Below are 20243 nucleotides of genomic sequence, written 5' to 3' on the forward strand. Positions count from 1 at the left end.
TATGGAGTAACTCAGCTAATATAAAACCAGACTAAGAGTCTACAGCCATGCTTGCAGCTTTGTGAGGCTGCACAGCGGTGCTTTGAGCAATAACCACTAAACTACCAGCTACTGACTGCACAGGACACGCTTCCATTTCCTAGCCCTTGGCTAAGTGTTGACCTATGACAAAAAAATATATTTTTTTACCAGCAGATCATCTTCTTCTCATCAAATGTGTTACAGATGTGGAATTTGGTTTACTGTCTCACAGCATTTTTAATGACAGTGACCCACTCGCCCAGTACGACATTGCGTCTATGTAACTGCGATGGCTAATGTATGCTGAAAATATTTTTGTAGTTACGGCTAGATTAAGCCAGCAAAGCAGTTTTGGCCAAGAGATGTAAGAGGCTACTACCACCACAGCAGCTGCCCCATCATACCATGTTGTGACAAACTGTGCACTTATTTAGGTTGATGTTAACTTTGGCCACCTTTTCTACACATATCACCCAATGCTTGATGGGAAACGCGAAGATCCCTTGGGCCCATTTTACAGACTGACACCCTTCCACTTGGTTGAGGCGCATCACATCATCACCGCTGTCATATCAGCAGTGGGTGACACTGACTGTTATATAAAATATATATTGAAAGGCCGATTCATCAACTTACATGCAGTCCTCATTCTGTTATGCAGCCGCCCTTACTGTTCACTCCAGTTTGTCTTTGCATTTTTGACCCTTTAGTGTGATTTATTAAGTCTCTTGTTGTCTGTGTGTCAACAACGTCAGTTTAAGACACAGCTTGTCTGACTTTGACAAAACTTGAGGGGAATGATGCATGTCATCGCTGTTGCAGCATTTTCAGAATTGCACTGATTAGCCTGAAGGGGGCTGTGCAATTACTGGTCAAAACAAGTGGGCATTTTTAACTGATTGGTCCAGAGGGAGACTGCATCATCTGTGACATGCTGTTGCCTTGTTTTATTTTTTTGTTGATGTTGCTGTTGTTTTTCCCCAGACTGTGCTTTAATATTCCGTTTAAAAAAAAATATATATATATTTTCCCTTCCTTTTATTTATTATTGTATTCTCCCTTCCCATCTTCCCATCTTCTGTACACTATGATTTTTTATTTATTTATTTTTTTTTTTACTTCTCAGGCCTTTGTAATCATCCTCTCCTCTCCTCTCCTCTCCTCTCCTCCACTGTCATGCTATTCCTCTGCGACCGCCTCATCTCAGCTCCCTTCTTCCTTTCTCTCCCTCTTGTTCTTTCAGCTGCCTCTGTTTTTCTGAGCCCTCTCTCCTATTCTTCGTTTAACTTCTCTACCTTGTCTCTCTTTCTCTCTCCTTACCCTCATCTTGCTTGACACACTCTTGGTTCATGCTCTCCTTTTACTATTAACCCTCCTGTCCCTTCTTTCCCTCCTCCTCTGCGTCCTCGTCTGTCCATTCTTCCTGTCCCTCCCTCCCTTTCTCCCTTCCTCCCTCCTTTTCTTTGAATCATATTGTTAACTGTAATGGTCCGGTGCTTCAAGCCAAAGCTTTTAAAAATAAAAACCTGAATGAACACTGGCCGCTTCATGCACACATACACACGGGTGTGTGTTTGTGTATGAAGCTCTGTCCCTCTGCCCCCCCCGCCCCCCCTCGTTCTCTTGGCTTTTCATACGCTTTTAATGCTTTCAACATTTCACATGCAAATGCATGCAGAAACAAGGACGCACAAAGGTTAGGCAAGCAGCAGAACTCAGTCGGTAGGCTGCACATGGAAACAACATAGAGAATTTCACATGCGATTTACGTCTGGGCAGCAAACATGAATTCTGCACCACGGACTAGAGTCGATTTGAGTCCTCTAAAACGTTGCTGTCATAATGCATTCATCTTTTCCCCCTGCTGGCGAGAGAGAGCATGGATGCCACCTAATGGCGAGAATGTACAGCAGTGACACAGCTGGGCTGTGTGGCGGATGGGGGAAGGGAGGATCGGAGAGGCTGGGTTGAGTGTGTGTGCATTGTGTGAATGTGTATGTCTGGACATGCATTTGTGTTTGTGTATATCTAACACATCATGTGGCCATACATCTCTCTGGTGTCATTCAGTCTGATGACCAAAAAGTCAGATTTTTGCTTCATCTATGACACAGACCTGATGTTTTCTTAACAGCAAGCTGCGTGGTGTCTCATTTTTTTCAAACTCTTATCCAAACCACATGGGTATGTAGAGATCCTGAGACGTGACGAATTAGCAGTTAGTATTTGAGAGTACAAATACGGTGACATGAATTTACCTTCAGCTATCATTAGCACAAAGGACAACAAGGACAATAGGAAAAAGCCGAGTATCTCAATTAGCATTTTATTTTTCAGTGAAGAAATGTGAAGCTATAACTAACTCTGTGTGTGTGTGTGTGTGTGTGTGTGTCCCAGCCTGGCCCAGGTACCGCGTGCTGCGTGTGCAGGAGTTGGGCCAGTACAACCTGGAGATCCTGTCAGCCGATCTGTCTGATGACTCCCTTTACGAGTGCCAGGCCCCTGATGCTGCCCTGAGGTCCAGGAGGGCCAAACTCACCGTCCTCAGTACGTTTGTGCACATATGTGTGTCACAGTGCTCACATTTTCTATATTCTGTGTTTCTAACACTCTCTTCTCCCGCTCCAGTCCCCCCAGACAACCCGGTGATCGATGGGGGTCCGGAGGTGTTGCTGAATGCGGGGGAGTCCTACAACCTGAGTTGTGTGTCTCGAGGGGCCAAACCGCCTTCTATGATTGAGTGGCTTAAAGATGGTCTGCCTGTGGAGGGGGCTGCCAGTACCACTGTACGTCGAAAACACTTACATACCACAGTCACATTTACAGTTACAGTGTTTTTATCTGTGGTGTATATGTTACATCAATATCTCTCTCCGCCCTCCATCATCAGGAGGTGCTTGCAGACAGGAAGAGGGTGACCACGCGGAGCTACCTGCCCATCCAGCCCGTCGACACCGACACTGGGAGGAACTACAGCTGTGTGGCCACCAACCTGGCTGTTCCCACCGGCAAAAGCACAACTGTCTCCCTCAACGTACACCGTAAGCAATTCAATAACATAGACACAGAAGTTGTTTTGTGGGTATTTGCAAAAAACGTTGCATATTATATCATTATATCACTATTGATAAAAAATTGATAAAATGTAGTTTTTAATCACAAGTAATAAACACAGTAATTGCTACATAAATTAGTCTTTTTTTTTTTTAACATTTCAGACTAATTAAAAGCAACATGGCATCATATTTTGAAACACAAAACATCTGCCGGCCGCTGAATGTTTTATAGCTTTATTATTAAGTAATGCATGGCAGCCATTTTGCATCACACCGTCCTCCAGATTGCAGCATACATTAGATGTAATACGGCTGTTGTTATAGGAGTCTCTCTTTCTCTCTCTCTTTGTCTCTTCCAGATTCACCGACAGTGACCTTGTCCATTGAGCCTCGCTCTGTCCTGGAGGGGGACAGGGTCACTTTCACCTGCCAGGCTCACGCCAACCCTCCTATTATGGGCTACAGGTCTGCATCCACATGCAAGCACATTGCCATTATCCCTAGGCCTTGTATGACAGAAATGTAGTATTTCTATTTGGTTATGTATGATTTTGTATGAAGATATTTTAATAGTCGTTGTTATAATTAGGGCTCGGCATCATTTCGATTTTCATTCCGATTCTTATCGCTTATCGATTGCGGCTCTTAACGTTTCTTGAATTCCCTGTCTTTGAGAGACGGGTTGAAAGCAGATCACCACGCTTCATTCACAGAAAAAAAACTTTTACACAATTAATATTCCCAATTCACTTCAAGGCAAGGCAAGGCAAGGCAAGGCAACTTTTTCACATTTCAGCAATGGGGCAATTCAAAGTACTTTACATGAAAACAGATTAAAAAATTTAAAACAGATAAAATACGAGAATAAAAGTTACAGTGCAGTATAAGAAATGAAACATTGAAGAGCAGTTAAAACTGTTAAATATATAAAAGCAGATAAAATAGGAATTTCTCTTTATATGCTTATATAGATTGTCATACAGTGTCAACAATGCAACTTCAGTATAAGAAATGAGCAGTTATTTAAAGAAAGGCAACATCAAACACAGTTTATGGAACCTGTAAATACATTCCATACAGTCTAATTTGATTGTTGTTGTTAAATAAATATATGACTCAATTATCTATTCATTCTTTTTTTTTAATTGACTGTACTCTGACCCCCTAAAAAATGACACAGGGGCGAACATACGTAGGGCCATATACAATCAGCCAGTTGCCCCGAAAAAACAACATTTAATTCAGATCATTTTTCCGGACGTTGCTTCACGAGCGACATGAATGAATGATTCCAATTTGGAACTGGCTTTCGTCGCCCAACTTTAGCTATAATTTATACCACATATGTTGCTCCAGGGTGTGTATGTCATTTTCACTGTATGTACTGTATAACGTTTTTTAACCCCTAGTTGGGCTAAGGGGGGCGTGGTGCTGCAGGGTGCCAGGGAGAGTGTGTTCACCACCAAGGCCGACCACTCCTTCTTCACCGAGCCTGTCTCCTGTCTGGTTTTCAACGCCGTGGGAAAGACCAACGTCAGCATCCTGGTGGACGTTCACTGTGAGTCACACAATACTCATCTCTTCCTTGTTCACTCACTCTACAGTCTGGAGTCAAGAGGGATAAAGATAAGATAAGATAAGATAGACTTTATTAATCCCACACTGGGGAAATTCCCGTGCTACAGCAGCTCAAAAGATTTTTATTTTTTTTACACATATCAGAATAACACAAATACACATTAAGTAGACATAGGAGAAAAGAAATATACATAAAGTATAAGAAATAGAAAAAATAGAATTAGTTGTAATAATAATAGGAATAAAACAAACATATTTACACAATAAACACCCTTATATAAACACAGATATACAGATGAGTGAGGTGCAGATGAATAGAGATGACATATTGCACAGTTGAAGGTATATATAGTGCAGAATATTGTCCAAAACACACACCAATGTTGTGTGTCTTTGTCCCCCTCCCCCTTTAGTCCTGCCGCATTATTACTGAAGCACAACAAAGAACACCTCTCTCTGTCTCTGTGTCTCCAGTCGGTCCCATTCTGTTGGTGGAGCCGCAGCCAAAGACGGTAGACGTCGACTCTGATGTCACGCTCAACTGCAAATGGGCCGGAAACCCTCCGCTCACACTCACCTGGTTCAAGAAGGGTTCAAACATGGTAAGAAGCTAGGAGCCCACACTTTCCTCTGCTTTGGTATTTAACACTCTTTTTACACTCGGCACTTTCTTCTCCCGCGTTTACAAAAGCAGCCATGTCGTTCAGGAACAGTATCTGGTCTGTAGAGGTTTTCTCATTTTTTCCCCCCTGACATTTCTCTCAATTTCACTTCTCCTTTTGTCTTGTATTCCCTTTATCTCTTAAAGTTGGACTACATTTAATAAATGCAATGTCTGCAATATAGACATATAACTTAATCCGCTTACCAGCAACTTACCATGAACAAGTTATATCTTGCTGACTGTTGATGAATTTGTGGTTTTACGGTTGTTTATGCGTTGATTAGCCTTCGCTGTTAGGTGGATTTTGTTACTATTGGATAGAGCCAGGAGCTAGCTGTGTCCGACTGTTTGTGTTCTTTATGCTAAGCTAAGCTAATTGTCTGCTGGCTCTGGTTTCATATTTACAGCACAGACACGAGAGTGGTGTCAATCTTCTCATTTAACTCTCGACAAGAATAGGAATAAGAATATTTCCTAAAATGTCAAACTTTTTTCTTTAGCTGCTAGGCCACCAGGACACCCCATTCTATTTTAAATTTGAGTTTTGTAGAATAATTGCATTTTGCAAGCTAACCATCACTGTTTTCTTGTTAACATCTACTGTGCACACTAGCCAGAAGCTAAAGACAGGGCTAAGATGTGTACGTGAGCATTACTGTTTGTTGCTTTGGCCACTGGCTCTCATTAAACTACAACTGCAGTTCAAAAGGTCTTGGAGTGGCGAGATCAGGGCTAAAGACAAGACAGTTTCAGCACAGTAAATGAAATCTGCTTCATCACAAGTCTGCCTCCAACCATGGACTGACTTACACCTACATCTATGTAATCAGTATTGTTCAGGTATCTCTCTCTCTCTCTCTCTCTGTCTTCAAGTGGTTACATATTTAGCCATCATTTTCCCACAGCTAATTTTCAGGTGTCGTTGCTAGGCAACTGCAAAACCTTTGTGATGGGTTAAAAGCGGATCTGCAAGTTTGCATTGTTAGCCAGTTAGGGTCAGAGTCAGTGTTGTAATCAAGACCACCTAAACCGAGACCAAGTCATCACCAAAGACCAGAGCGTGTCGACACCGAGACAAGACCGAGACTTTGAGGGTTTGAGACTGAGTCAAGACCAAGACCAAGGCAGGGCGAGACCGAGTCAAGACCAAGACCAGACCAGTGCCAGACAGCCGGAGCTTCTCCTGTCTCCTGCATTCACTTTCTTGGGAGTGCGTGTAAAGGGGGCGGGTAGAGGGGGGTTAACAGTAACACATTTCAAATTAGAAATGAGCCAAGTTATTGGTTGCATTTGAAGCAGGAAGTTTTACATCCAATGATGTTAACACATAAAATCAGACAATGCACAGGCAGTTTAGTAATATCCCTGCAGTTGTGGTCTTGACCGGACTTAAAAATAAAATCCAGAGTCCTCTTTATCCGAGACGAGATCGAGTAAAAATGCGGTCGACTCCGAGACGAGACCGAGATCGTCAAAAAGTGGTCTTGAGACGAAGACCGGTCTCGAGTACTGCAACACTTGAGTAGTATAAACACACAAGTCTCGCATTGCCAGACCTTCCTCCACAGCGCTGCTGAGGAGGGTCTGGCTAGTCCACACAGCATTCCGTGATTGGAGAAAAACGTGCTCTGGTTTGTTGGCATTTCTTTAAACCAATCACAATCGTCTTGGGCTGCACTAAGTGCCGGACAGAGCAACGGTGCCTCTGCAAAATAGCCTCGGGAAGGAACTTGTTTAGGTGGAACGTGTACGTTCAAAGGTTGTTTTAGTCGTGCAACAGAAAACTCAGATTGGACAGATAGTCTAGCTAGCTGTCTGGATTTACCCTGCAGAGATCTGAGGAGCAGTTAACCATAGTCCTCAGAAATCCACCGGAGTTTAGAACGCCAACACAAAGAAAGAGGAAGGTAATGGACATCCGGCCGAAAAGAAGGACATGCGGCGGTATTTCCGGCAGCAGCGGAGCAATCCCAGAAGTGCAATGTTGTGGACATAGACTATAAACACATATACTCAAATAAGACCAGATGTGCAGATATGCAACATGGAAATTCAATAGTATTAGCCTCTCTTCTACTTATCTAAATATGGGCTTTTATGGGGGTCTATCCCCTCCCATTGTTTAGAAGATTTGTCTTGTTTATATTTGTGTCCTTCCCCCCCCACCCCCACCCCCCTCCCCCACAGGTTCTGAGCAACAGCAACCAGCTGTATCTGAAGTCGGTGAGCCAAGCGGATGCCGGACAGTATGTATGTAAAGCCATCGTCCCACGGATTGGAGTAGGAGAGACTGAAGTCACGCTCACTGTCAACGGTCAGAAAACATCCACACAGTTTAATGCGTCACTGCTCGTAGATGAAAAGCATGTACTTTCTAAAAGGTCAGCTTGTCAGAAACGTTATGTCCAAAGTGGTGGCCCTTTATTTTGAAAATAACACAATTCCTCGTGAACAGGCTTGGTAAGGTCAACATCCTAATAAAAATTACACCAGGCTTGGATATGATTTCTGCAGTTTGTCGTATTTTAAGTGTCATTTATTTTATTTCTCTCTTTTCACTTTCACATACACTCACACGTCCTCTCGTTTTCGCCCAATGCAGGTCCCCCCATCATCTCCAGTGATCCAGTCCAGTATGCGGTGAAAGGGGAGAGAGGAGAGGTGAAATGCTACATAGCCAGTACACCTCCTCCTGATAAGATTGTAAGTGAAAAATAAACCAGTGCTATGAAACATTTCTGTCACCAAAGCCACAATAAGAAATGTCCAAATGTGGGCAGGGAATCAATTATTTAGACAACAAAACTGACAAACAAGGAAAAGCAAAGAGCCCAAAGTTGTACCTTTTAGTCTGACAGAGATTTGTATTTTACTGTTACTGTACCGTCCTGTTCCCAAATGGCTCCACTCTTACACGGTAAATGCTCTTAGGCACTGTCCCCTTTTTCTTTTTGAGTGGTGACTCACCCTTAAACTCTCACAGAATTTCCCTCCATCCCATCACGTAAACAAACCAACACTAACACTAAGCCGGTCCGCTTTTAGCTCCTGCGTCAGAAATCAGCCCGGATGCTGTCTCCACTCAGATGTAACGCAGTGACGCAGTAGTAGTAGTGCCTGTGTGACTGATCCATCCTGACTCAGTGCGTGCTCCTAATGCAAGCGGCGGAGGTTGGGACAGAAAAAGATTTATAAAATATAAAGAAGTGGAGAGGAACAGTTGTCCCAGTAAACGCCACAGCCAAGAGATTATCATCCTCTGGAATAAGTGGGCAGATTATACAAACATGTGGGCTTATGCATAATTAACTCGCCTTAGTACAGTACCTCAATGCTGAATAATACAACTGCTTTTAGTGGCTTCAAAGTCGGAGAATGTGCAAGATTCTCGCAAGCTCAGTCCCCCCCCCCACACTTCAGTCTGCAACATACACACTGTTGTTGTAGCACGACACGCACAATGTGTGTTTACATGTGAGTGTGTACTTGATGTAGATTTATAGAGTCTATTTCTGTCATATCTTCATGCAGTATGTGTTCGAGTTAGACAGATATACATGGCCAATACCTGCTTTTTTACTGAATATCATATCAACCGGTCACTCTGATGTGATGACACACATGAAAGCTGTAAATCAAATTGTTTATTTTTCTTTTATTAATCATTTATTTGAAAGTTTTCAAGAGAAAGTAATATCACTCAACTTTACAGATATTCATATAAAGACGTTATGGATCTATTAATGAATAAGTCACTCACAGGAATATGTAGACACACGCAGTGTGCACTGCTGCATGCATATGACCTGACTGTGGGTAATCTGATCATTTACTGTATAGTTGTACAACGGAGAAGTGTTAATATAGCTCTGTTTGAAGAAGAAGAAGAAAAAGGACACTTTATTAATCCCCGGGGGGGAATTTGTTTTTATGGTCCCCTGCCGGCGATAGCAGTGGCCGGAGGCATTATGTTTTATATTCTAAATGCAGAATAATATCCATTATCTGAATGAATGGGATTTTATCACACAACTTACCCGAGCAGTAATGTTTCCAAAATAGTGCTTAACTAATGATATAATCTAATACGGCCTGCTGTGTGTGTGTGTGTGTGTGTATGTGTGTGTGTGTGTGTGTGTGTGTGTTTGTATGTGCGTTGGTGTGTGTGTGTGTGTGTGTGTGTGTGTGTGTGTGTGTGTGTGTTTGTATGTGTGTGTGTGTGTGTGTGTGTGTGTGTGTGTGTGTGTGTGTGTGTGTATGTGTGTGCGTGTCTGTGTGTGTATGTATGTATGTGCGTGTCTGTGTGTTTGTGCGTGCGTGTCTTTGTGTGTGTGTCTGTGTGTGTGTGTTTGTGCGTGCGTGTCTGTGCATGTGTGTGTGTTTGTGCATGCGTGTCTTTCTGTGTGTGTGTGTGTGTGTGTGTGTGTGTGTGTTTGTGTGTGTGTATGTGTGTTGGTGTGTGTGTGTGTGTGTGTGTGTGTTTGTATGTGTGTGTGTGTGTGTGTGTGTATGTATGTATGTGCGTGTCTGTGTGTGTGTGTGTTTGTGCGTGCGTGTCTTTGTGTGTGTGTCTGTGTGTGTGTGTTTGTGCGTGCGTGTCTGTGCATGTGTGTGTGTTTGTGCATGCGTGTCTTTCTGTGTGTGTGTGTGTGTGTGTGTGTGTGTGTGTGTGTGTTTGTGCGTGCCTGTCTTTGTGTGCGTGTGTTTGTGTGTGCGTGTCTGTGTGTGTGTGTGTGTGTGTGTGTGCGCTGCAGGTGTGGGCGTGGAAGGAGAACGTGTGGGAGAAGGAGAAGGGGACGCTGCTGGAGCGCTACACGGTGGAGCAGAGCAAACCGTCAGCTGAGGGCGGCGGCGTCCTCTCCACCCTCACCATCAACAACGTGATGGAGTCGGACTTCCTGTCCACCTACAACTGCACGGCCTGGAACTCGTTCGGCCCGGGAACCATGATCATCTCGTTGGAGGAGACTGGTGGGTTGTACGAATTCATTACTTTATTTTTTGATTTCATGACAAGCTTTCATCAGGAAAATATCAAAACAGAAAGCAATGTATTTTAGGTAAGGATCATTGCTTTGAGCACATGTAACAACTGAAGGTGAATCCGATGAGTGTATCGACGTAACGTACTCCGACGTTCTCTCTCTATTCATTTTTTTGCTTTGCAATTAATCAAACGTTGTAATCTTAATTACAATTTTGGCTCCTAATGGTCACAAAAACAGAGTAATCGAGAAAAACTATTATTTTGCACAAAACGGTTTAAAAATAAACTCTTATTTTGTCTTGTGCTCTGAATGAGAAAAAAGAAAGTTCAAACGGGAGAAGTATTAAGGGAAATTTCACAGCTCAAGGTGTTTTCACTGTTTGTTCATTTGTTTAGCTGTTTCACTGCTTTTTTAAATGTGATAATTGCAACATCTTTCCAAAAGTCAATGAGTCTCTCTCTCACTCTCTCTTTCTCTCTCTCTCGCCCCCTCGTTTCAGAGGAAGTCCCAGTGGGGATAATAGCTGGTGGGACGGTGGGCTCCACCATCCTCCTATTCATCTTTCTGCTGGTCCTCGTTCTGATCTTCTACCGGCAACGCAAAGGCAGTGAGTCATACTCTCCATGTGCTTAACACATACAGTATGAAGACCAGATTGATTTGATTTGCTTTTGTATTTGTCTCGAACAAACAGTATGTGGTAAAAGAAAAAAGAAAAAAACATAAACACAAAGATAAAAACACAACAAACAAGAAAAAGGATGAGTTTGAGAAGGAGCAGGCGGAAGCATAATGCTTTTATTATATAGTCCTGCCCTTACTTCACAATATCATATCATTATAGAATACAATCCAATAGATATGCATATACAGCATGCACATGTAGGTGATACAACACTTACACTTACAACAATACAACAATACACTTACATTACATTTCAATTCCTATATTCAGGTCTCACCCTTTGTGTATTGTTCAAGTATTGTTTTCTTTCATCTATTTTTGAACTGTATGGTATTATGGCTCTGTTTGTTTTCATTGTTCAGTCTGTTCTAAAAGATCTGCATGTACAGCAGAGGTTTTTAACGTTTTTTTTTATGGTTTAAATACTCATCACTGGACCAAATAGCTTGCATCGAACCAAAGAAACACAAGCACCTACGACTTCCTCTCCACCGCGTGGATGTAGGTCGCCTCTGAGCTCGCTCCTTCAGCTCATGAAAACACACACCGGCAAAGATGCGTGTGTCCAGCTGTATTCAACCTCGCCGTGTGTTTTGCTTCCAGGTCGGCGCGGGGTCACGCTGGGTAAGCCCGACATCAAGGTGGAGACCATAAACAAGGAGACCCACAGCTTGGAGGAGGACTCCGGCAGCGTGTCCACGGCCTCGCGCATGGTCAAGGCCATGTACTCGGTGAGCAGCAGCGGGATATGTGTGTGTGCTCTCGGGCCGACACTGTTTACACAGCCTGTAGTTGTAAAACCAAAACCTCAGATTAACTCGGTAACCTCTCCCTATACACCACACTGTACCTTTTTTTATTTTAATATACAGTATTTTATTTATGGCTTTTCAGTTTTATAGACAAGAAACAAACAAAAGAGAACACAACACAGTAACCCCCATAGACAAGCAAAAAAACAAAAAAAACAACAAAAAACAACAACCATAGACTAACAGATAAGTAGCTAAATAAAAAGAAATATGTATATAATATATATCTATATATAATGCATATATATTACTACTAAACAGCTGCAAAATAAATAAATGTCAAAAGAAGTTACAAAGTACAATTTCACGGTTGTGGTAGTTCACACACACACACACACACACACACACACACACACAGGTCTGTGGCATTATCTTTGTGGGGACCCGTCATTGACATAATGCATTCCCTAGCCCCTTACCCTAACCTTAACCATAACAACTAAATGCCTAACCTTAACCCTTACCCTCACCCTAACCCTAACCTAATTATATCCCTAATCCTAAAACCAAGTCTTAACCCTCAAACAGCCCTTTAAACTTGTGGGGTCCAGCATTTTGGCCCCACAAAGCTGTCGGGACCCCACAAGTATACTGGACTCCCGGGTTTTTGGACCACACAAATATAGTTAAACAAGCCCACACACACACGCACACACACACACACACACACACACACTCAAATAGCATTACTGGACTTTATCAACCACTTTACCTTTTGACTAAAAAACAACTCTGTGTTTCTCCCTTTGTAATTTCCCCCTTTGAATTCCATTTTCTCTTTTCCTGTCATACTCTCTTGCCTCCTTCCCTCTTCTGTTTTTTTTTTTTTGTTACGGCACCTTCTCTCCTCCTTGTTTTTGGTTTTGTTCTGTTGTTTGACGGTTTAGTTTCTCCCCTCTGTGTCCTTCTCTCCTTCCAATCAGCCCTTTAAAGATGACATAGAGCTCAAGTCTGATCTCCGCAGCGACACCCTGGACACGCGCCAGGAGTACGACCTCAAGGTGAGCTCATCAAACGCTCATTTGCACCGAATCACCAACCAGATGATGTCTACAAAATCTAAACTTGACTTGACTCGACTTTTTCCTACTGAAAGACTCAAAAATGACAAAATAGCGAGAAGGGTTAGAAACACAGGTCCAGAAATAGGTTGAAAAACATAGATATGTTCCAATATAAAGTCAAAATCAACAGCCCATTGATTATAAAATGATGTCAAAGTCAAAGTGAGGTCCTGTGGAGTTCATTTTGGTGCAATGTTTCGTTCTAATTATACCTCAAAGGGCTGCAAATATCCGAATCATTACTGACATATTGACTCAGAGTGATGACTTTCATTCAATGATGTACAGACTTTATGGTGGTGTCACCCAGAAAATTCACTGAAAGTATCTACCAGGCAGAAATAATAATCAGATGTACTCCATAATAGTATTTTTTTGAGTTTTATACTATAAATGAAGCCTCGTTCATTAAGAGATAATCCCAACAGACGATTATTTGACTTCTGTTACAGTCATTCACTATTGATTTGTTCTTCCAGGAGTTGTCCTAGTCAGTGATAGTTCATTGAAACTTCGCTACCACTGCAAAAGATTGAATTTGATGTTTTATTTATGCAAGGGTAACACTTACTGTAAAGTTACAATCTGGAAAATCTCTGTTTCGTTCTCTTTGGCGGCCCCTGTAGCGATAAGGGGCAATTGCATGTGTGTTTTTGGATCTCACTTCCCAGAGATCCAAACAGTGTCACTGTGTGACGACAGTCGCTGCTTCACACACAAGTGAGTCTGTTGCGTTAGCTCCGCCTTCCCTTTTTGGTGGACCAACCACTGCTGGGTGATGGAGAAATGCGTCACTAACTGTGCGTCGCTTGTGATTTTTCAGATAATGGAACCCACACAACTTCTAGGCAAAACCCACCCTTCAGTAGCATTCACACACTACTGTTGGCCAGGCGTCCATGCTTACGCAAGGTAACGTAACCTGATTTGTTCAGGTCATATCCCCTGACCAATCGGCTATCCTAACCTTAACCACTCGAGGTCAATGCCTAACCCCAACCAATCGTGCTGCTTCGTAGGGCAGGACTTGCCTAGAAGTTACGTGGGATCCATAACGCTTCTGCGATAGATAGTGACATAACAGACATTTATTTAAATCTTTTTAAGATTATTACTTTAAGTCTGATATGTTCTAAAGTTGTTGAAGTAGTAGTAGTTGAAATTCTTTCCAACTTCATTCATTCAAATCCATTTAGACAGTCCAAACTGTTATTTTAAAATGTCATGTTAAATCCTCTACAGCAGGGGTCTCCAACAAGTAGCTCTCGAACTACCTAGCTCGCGAGCAGGTTTCCGGTAGCTCGCCAATAGGTTGACAAACTGAGACCCAAAATGACCACGATGTTGAAAGTGAGGTAGCTGACTTTGTGGGCCATAGAAGTGTTAAGTGGTATTGTTTTCGTGGACCCTGATGGGAATATTTTCAGTAATGTAGCTAACTTTGTGGGCCAAAAGAAGTATAAAATAGGCATGAACCTTGACTTTGGGTATTGCAATTCCATACGTGTACAAACAGTAGCTTCATTCAGCTTATGTGTGTTATGTAAATAAATTAAGGCAATGTGATGCCCTTGGATAAAGAAAGGTTGGAGATCCCTGTTCTAGAGGGTGCACAAGTGCATCTGAAATAGCCAGAAGAAGACAAAGAAGAGGGATTTTAAATAGACAGCTCCGGTCTGGCTTTTCAAAAGTCTAAAATCAAAGCAGGTTTAATGTAAAAAGCAGAATTAGCAATTAGTCATTTTGTTTCGTAATGAACCCATAACATATCAGCAGTTGACAAAACTGACATTAGCATTAAATTATTTCAGTATAGTTGTTGCCCCTACATTTATCTTTTATGAAATAACTATTATCTTTTATACAGTGAATACGAGCATAACCAAAAGGGCCGCCGCTGATCTAACTGTTGTTAGCCAGCAAATTTGACTTATTATTTATGACTTACAAATATGACTGATAAAATAATTCCACCTTTTGTGCAAAGTCCTAGTGATCTTTAAACTTAGTGTTAGGATTGTAGTCAAAATCTTTGAGAATATTAGAGTAGGATACAGTATTTAGGACAAATATATTTAGCATTTTGCAGTTTGCCTTCCTTTAATTGCTGGGTGGTCTTTTTAGCCCTTCACTCTCAGTCCAGCTGTGAAGCAACTAGCTCATCCGATTGTCTTGTGCATCTCGAAGAGATTCAAAGACTAGAAGAAGAGAAAAAAATGAAAAGTAATTTTAAAAAAAAGATTAAGGATGTTGAGGTGTACTCTGCCCATTCAGTTGACATGAATCATTTATACATTTTGACACCGTGGGGCTGGGCTTAGGTGATGAATGTAGTTTCACGCGTAAAGCTGCCAAAATGTTCTGCTGAAACCCCCCCCCATGAATATTTTGTGAGGGCAAACACACCACCCCTCTAGCCGGAGTGCTGCCTTGGATCACTTTGAAGAAACACAGACATGAATCCACCCCAGGAGATGTTTAGATCACCCCGACAACAGCCTCAGCCAGACGCTTTGTTTTTCTCCCCGCCGCCTGAAGCAGCTAAAGCAGTGAGACAAAGTCGGGGGGGGGGAGAGAAGTCGGGTACATGAGAGACATTGAGATGGCAGAATCATGTCAGAAATAATGGTAGAGCAACATGAAGTGGGTGTAGTGAGCAGGGAGAGCATCTTGCCTTCCTTCACCCAGACAATCGGGGATCAGCGTGCATGTTGGCAGGGATCCACATGCAGGGAAACACGGAGGCTTAAACTCATGAAGGCTTTAAAGGTCCAGTGTGAAACGTGTTTAGTTGTTCATTATCAAAAATCTGTGTTGCCCGTTCACAAACTTGTCCTTTTTCATGAATATTTACCACCACCATCAATTCCAAGTATTCCTTTTGGCTTGAAATTCTACATTTGCATTTGCATGAACTGGGGTAGACGCTCCATATTCATGCGCCATCTTGAAATATGTTAGCCGGTAAGGGACATACAGGACATACTGCTCCGCCTTTCGCGTTTTCGCTGTCACATGATAAACTCACAGGTGCTGCTAATGCTGCTAATAGGTATCGTTGCTTCCCGGCCCCCGGCAAGTTTGAAGAAGGAAACATGGAGGACCACACGTATTCAAAATCCAAATTTCAGGAACAAGAGTCTTCTTCTTCGCCCAGAAAAAGAAAAAGGATATCTTGTTAACCTGGTCAAATATGGAGGAAATATTTATTCATAATTCAAATTGAAAGTCCAAAGAGAAATTGAAAGTCCAAAGAGAAAACGAAGCAAGATCAAATTAAAAATATTATTATTTTTTTTAATTTTCCATTTGGCTTTTCCATTTGGATTTAATATTTGGCTTTTGAATTTCAATTTAACATTGGCTTTTAATTTGGATTTAATATTTGGCTTTTCGATTTTCAATTTAACATTGGATTTTCATTTGGATTTAATATTTGGCTTTTGAATTTCCATTTAAAATTGGCTTTTCATTTGGACTTGACACATGTCAATGTAAATGAGGAGGCGTGGCCCAAAGGCTGGTGGGAGGGTCTGAAACGAAAGGGGTGCAGAGGCACCTTATGAACAGCAGGGGGAGCTGACTGCTGGGGAGCTCACTGTTGAGGAGCATCAAAAGGCCGTCAATCAGGAGTGATTGTTGTGAGTACGTGTCGGAGAAAAAAGTGAGAGAAAGAAAAAGGAGAGGTCGCAGTTCGGACGATGACTACCTGATTGAGATTGTGTGTGTGCGTGTGTGTGTGTGTGTCCTCGAGATCTGACAACACACAAACACACGTAGCAGAGCTACCCACACCCATGTTTGTACTGTTGCTTAATTAAATAAAACATCAAAAGATAGAAGTTGTCTCCGTCCGTGTTTTAAACAGACACACCTGGGGCAAGTTGGAAACCAGAATCAGCTTTAAATACAGTCCTAATCTAGTCCTCACTAACACAGGCCCAATTATAGTATCTACATGAAAACTTCACTGTTGTTGCATGAAATGTCGTTTGTGTTTAGCCTACATCATCAGTTTCTATCATGTGAAATAAGAGGATAAGCCAGCCTGGTGGCCAAGCTGCAGACAGATGCTCCTCAACAGTGAGCTCCCCAGCAGTCAGCTCCCCCTGCTGTTCATAAGGTGCCTCTGCACCCCTTTCGTTTCAGACCCTCCCACCAACCTTTGGGCCACGCCTCCTCATTTACATTGACATGTGTCAAGTCCAAATGAAAAGCCAATGTTAAATGGAAATTCAAAAGCCAAATATTAAATCCAAATGAAAATCCAATGTTAAATTGAAATCGAAAAGCCAAATATTAAATCCAAATTAAAAGCCAATGTTAAATTGAAATTCAAAAGCCAAATGGAAAATTTAAAAAAATAATAATATTTTTAATTTGATCAATGGAAAATTAAAAAAAAATAATAATATTTTTAATTTGATCTCGCTTCGTTTTCTCTTTGGACTTTCAATTTCTCTTTGGACTTTCAATTTGAATTATGAATAAATATTTCCTCCATATAGTCGCTCGTCACTCGTCACTGTTTAAATATGTGTATAACCCACATGCAGAAAATAAATAAATTAAAATGACTGAATATAGAGATACGAGGTTTCTGGCTGACAGCGACGCTATGAAAATTGTTATATCGTATATACTGTTAGAATGTATGTTAAAATCACGTTGTTTTGCCCTGGAAACATTTATTTAAAGGTCGACAAAGTAAAGTAATAAAGATAAAGATTGCATCATCTACCTTCTTTTAAAAGTAAACTGTAATTAGAAGAGTTTTTTGAAAGTTGAATTATTTTCCAGCTGGCTTTAGGATGCCAGTCTTGGTAGATTATCCCTACAGTCGAATCATGTAATTTGCTCATGCAGTTGGTGTCATCAGAATTTTTGAGGACCGGTGTGCTCTCCATAGCTTGATTTACATACATTTCTGAAAAAGGACTATTAGACTCTGATCTCAAGCAGCTGAGTCACAAAGAAAGAGAGCAAACTGTCCTTCGCAGCACAATCTTAAGGAATCTGGCCCTGGATGCTGACCAGTTCGAGACACGCAGTTCACCCTGACCTCTGACCCTCTACGAGAGAGCTTCTCTCCGGGGATAACGAAGGATCAGAACATTATTATTACAGGGACCTTTGACCCTAAGAATTTATACACTGCCATGTAGAAAGTGATTTTCCCCCCCCTCATTATATCTTTTCCTAATGCTCACTCTATGTTGTTGTCTCTTGCTGTTTGTCTCTGCCCCTGTCTTCAGGACCCCACCAATGGCTACTACAACGTGCGAGCCTCCACCCACGATGAAGGCCGCCCTGCCTCCCGCTCCACCTTGCACTACTCTGACTACCGCTCCCCTGCAGGAACACCAGGGGGAGCTGCTTCTATCAGCAGCAGTGCCGGAGGCTCCGGAGCCACGGCCAGCGGAGGAGCCCCTTGTCCCCCTGGCCCCCTCACCTCCCCTGGCCGCCCCCAGGCCTGCTATGACCCCCGGCCCCCGTCCAGACTGTCCCACATCAGCTACGCCCAGTTCAACACCTTCACCCGTGCAGGCCAAAGCCAGCAGCCTCCGCCTAACCCCGCACCCATGGCCAGCGACTTCCAAGGAGACTGCAGCCTCCTGGACTCCACTTCCCAGCTGGCCTACGACAACTATGGGTACCCCTCGCATTACCAGACCTACCGCCTGGGTTTTGCCCCATCAAGTCTGGCCCCGCTGGAGGCCTGTCCATCCTATGAAATGTACGGGGTGGGATCTGGGGTGGGACCCGGGGTGGGACCTGGGGTGGGACCCGGGGTGGGATCCGGGGTCGGGGGCCCTGGGGTCGGCGTGGGTCCCGGGGGTCCTGCTCCCTCGGGATCAGAGACTGGACTTGGGAAATACGGCAGCTCCACTCGCTTCTCCTACACCTCGCAACACTCTGACTACTCCCACAGCCGACACACACAGAGGATGCAGACTCACGTTTGAGACAGAGAGACGCATAACCACCTCACAGTCTTAGCAGAGCATGAGGAAGCATCTTATAAATAGTGTCACATCGGAAAAAAAAAAAAACACACACACACACACACAATCATAGACTTACACGCACACATTTTCACACAGTACCACAAACACAGACTACAGAACTACAGAAAAAAAAAAATAATCACACAGACACATGCACAGAGTCAGAAGACCATGCCCATGAGACAGGGAGCTTATGAGAAACAGAGAGAGGAAAAGAGATGATGGGAAGAGAGGAGTTTTAGTGAGACAGGGAAGGGAAATTCCACGCAATTTTGAATTCCCTCACTCCCGATGTGTTCGTATATATCTGAGCTCTGAAAGAGCGAACGGCGCAAGTCACAATCAAGACTGGGAAAGAGAGCAAGAACCAGAGAGAGGACGCGAGATCACAGATCTTTGGAGCCCTATAGCTTTTGCTATGAACTGACTTTGTAAATGATGAGAGAGAACGTCTTTAGGCAAAATAGACTGACTGTCAAATATGGTACACGCTGGTGGAGAAAAACCTCATCCAATGGAAGTCATTTCTGGCCGCCATTTTTAAATTGTTTTTTTTTTTTCATTTTTAATTGTTGCTGGTTGTCTTATTCAACAATCATTGAGCACACACACACACACACATATATATATATATATATATATATATATATATATATATATATATATATATAAAATATCCCAGAATGCCCTTCTGTGCAGTGGTACATGCCACCATGCCTGTTAGGAGGCATTTGGGAGTGTGTTGGGGCTGGGGTGGGGTTGGGGTTGTCATCATTTTGCACTGCATCTACAGTATTCATGCTTAGACGTCCCTTAAATATATCTGTGTAATGTCTTCTTTTTATTTGCACACCACTCTAGAGCTTTGTATTCTATTTTTTAACATTACAGAATTATTTTTGTCTATGTAAAACATGTAACGTGTATGTATGGACCAAAAGTTTGAACGTGAGCCCACTTCACTTGGGCGTTTGCCTGGGTGATTCCACTGAGACAGGGGGAAGAGTTGTGCCAACAGCAGAGCCTGAAATTCAGGACGTTTTTTTTTTTTTTAACGTCAGAAGGGTATATCAGTGTATAAAAGAAACCTAGTGCCAAGTGTTTATGTTGTTCTTCACCTTAGACCATGTATATGCAGTAGATGCTCCTTCTATTGGTGACTGTTGCTTTACAAACCAGGCTTGGGGCCTTGAGTCATTCCCAGACATTTTTCGTAGGCTGGAGCCTTTTTCTCGTGGAGTTCCCAACTACAAGCTTGGTGCAGACAGAGAGAAAAACACAGAGGTTGGGTTTAGAACTGAGTGGCCTTATAGGGGAACATGTCATACATCTCCATTTTGAATCATTCCTCATCGTCTGTCTGCCAA

General features: G+C 42.6%; 1 protein-coding gene across 4 annotated transcripts in view; it reads left to right on the top strand.

The window, feature by feature from the left end:
- kirrel1a (kirre like nephrin family adhesion molecule 1a) overlaps nt 1–19003 on the top strand; it is a 38241-nt gene extending 19238 nt beyond the window's left edge. Inside the window, exons 3-15 of one of the 4 annotated variants that reach the window (XM_035994186.1) lie at nt 2419–2568; nt 2650–2807; nt 2912–3062; nt 3437–3542; nt 4487–4635; nt 5130–5257; nt 7507–7633; nt 7922–8022; nt 10074–10290; nt 10807–10911; nt 11596–11723; nt 12692–12805; nt 18124–19003. In XM_035994186.1, coding sequence (XP_035850079.1) covers nt 2419–2568; nt 2650–2807; nt 2912–3062; nt 3437–3542; nt 4487–4635; nt 5130–5257; nt 7507–7633; nt 7922–8022; nt 10074–10290; nt 10807–10911; nt 11596–11723; nt 12692–12805; nt 18124–18834 — 2345 coding nt within the window. In that variant the 3' untranslated portion in view covers nt 18835–19003. Of the gene's footprint in view, nt 1–2418; nt 2569–2649; nt 2808–2911; nt 3063–3436; nt 3543–4486; nt 4636–5129; nt 5258–7506; nt 7634–7921; nt 8023–10073; nt 10291–10806; nt 10915–11595; nt 11724–12691; nt 12806–18123 lie in introns of all 4 variants that reach the window. The other 3 variants (XM_035994187.1, XM_031288419.2, XM_031288420.2) reach the window with 3 other exon arrangements.
- The last annotated feature ends 1240 nt before the right edge of the window (nt 19004–20243 follow it).

Source organism: Sander lucioperca, chromosome 17 (genome assembly GCF_008315115.2).
Source record: "Sander lucioperca isolate FBNREF2018 chromosome 17, SLUC_FBN_1.2, whole genome shotgun sequence".
Lineage (NCBI taxonomy): Eukaryota > Metazoa > Chordata > Actinopteri > Perciformes > Percidae > Sander > Sander lucioperca.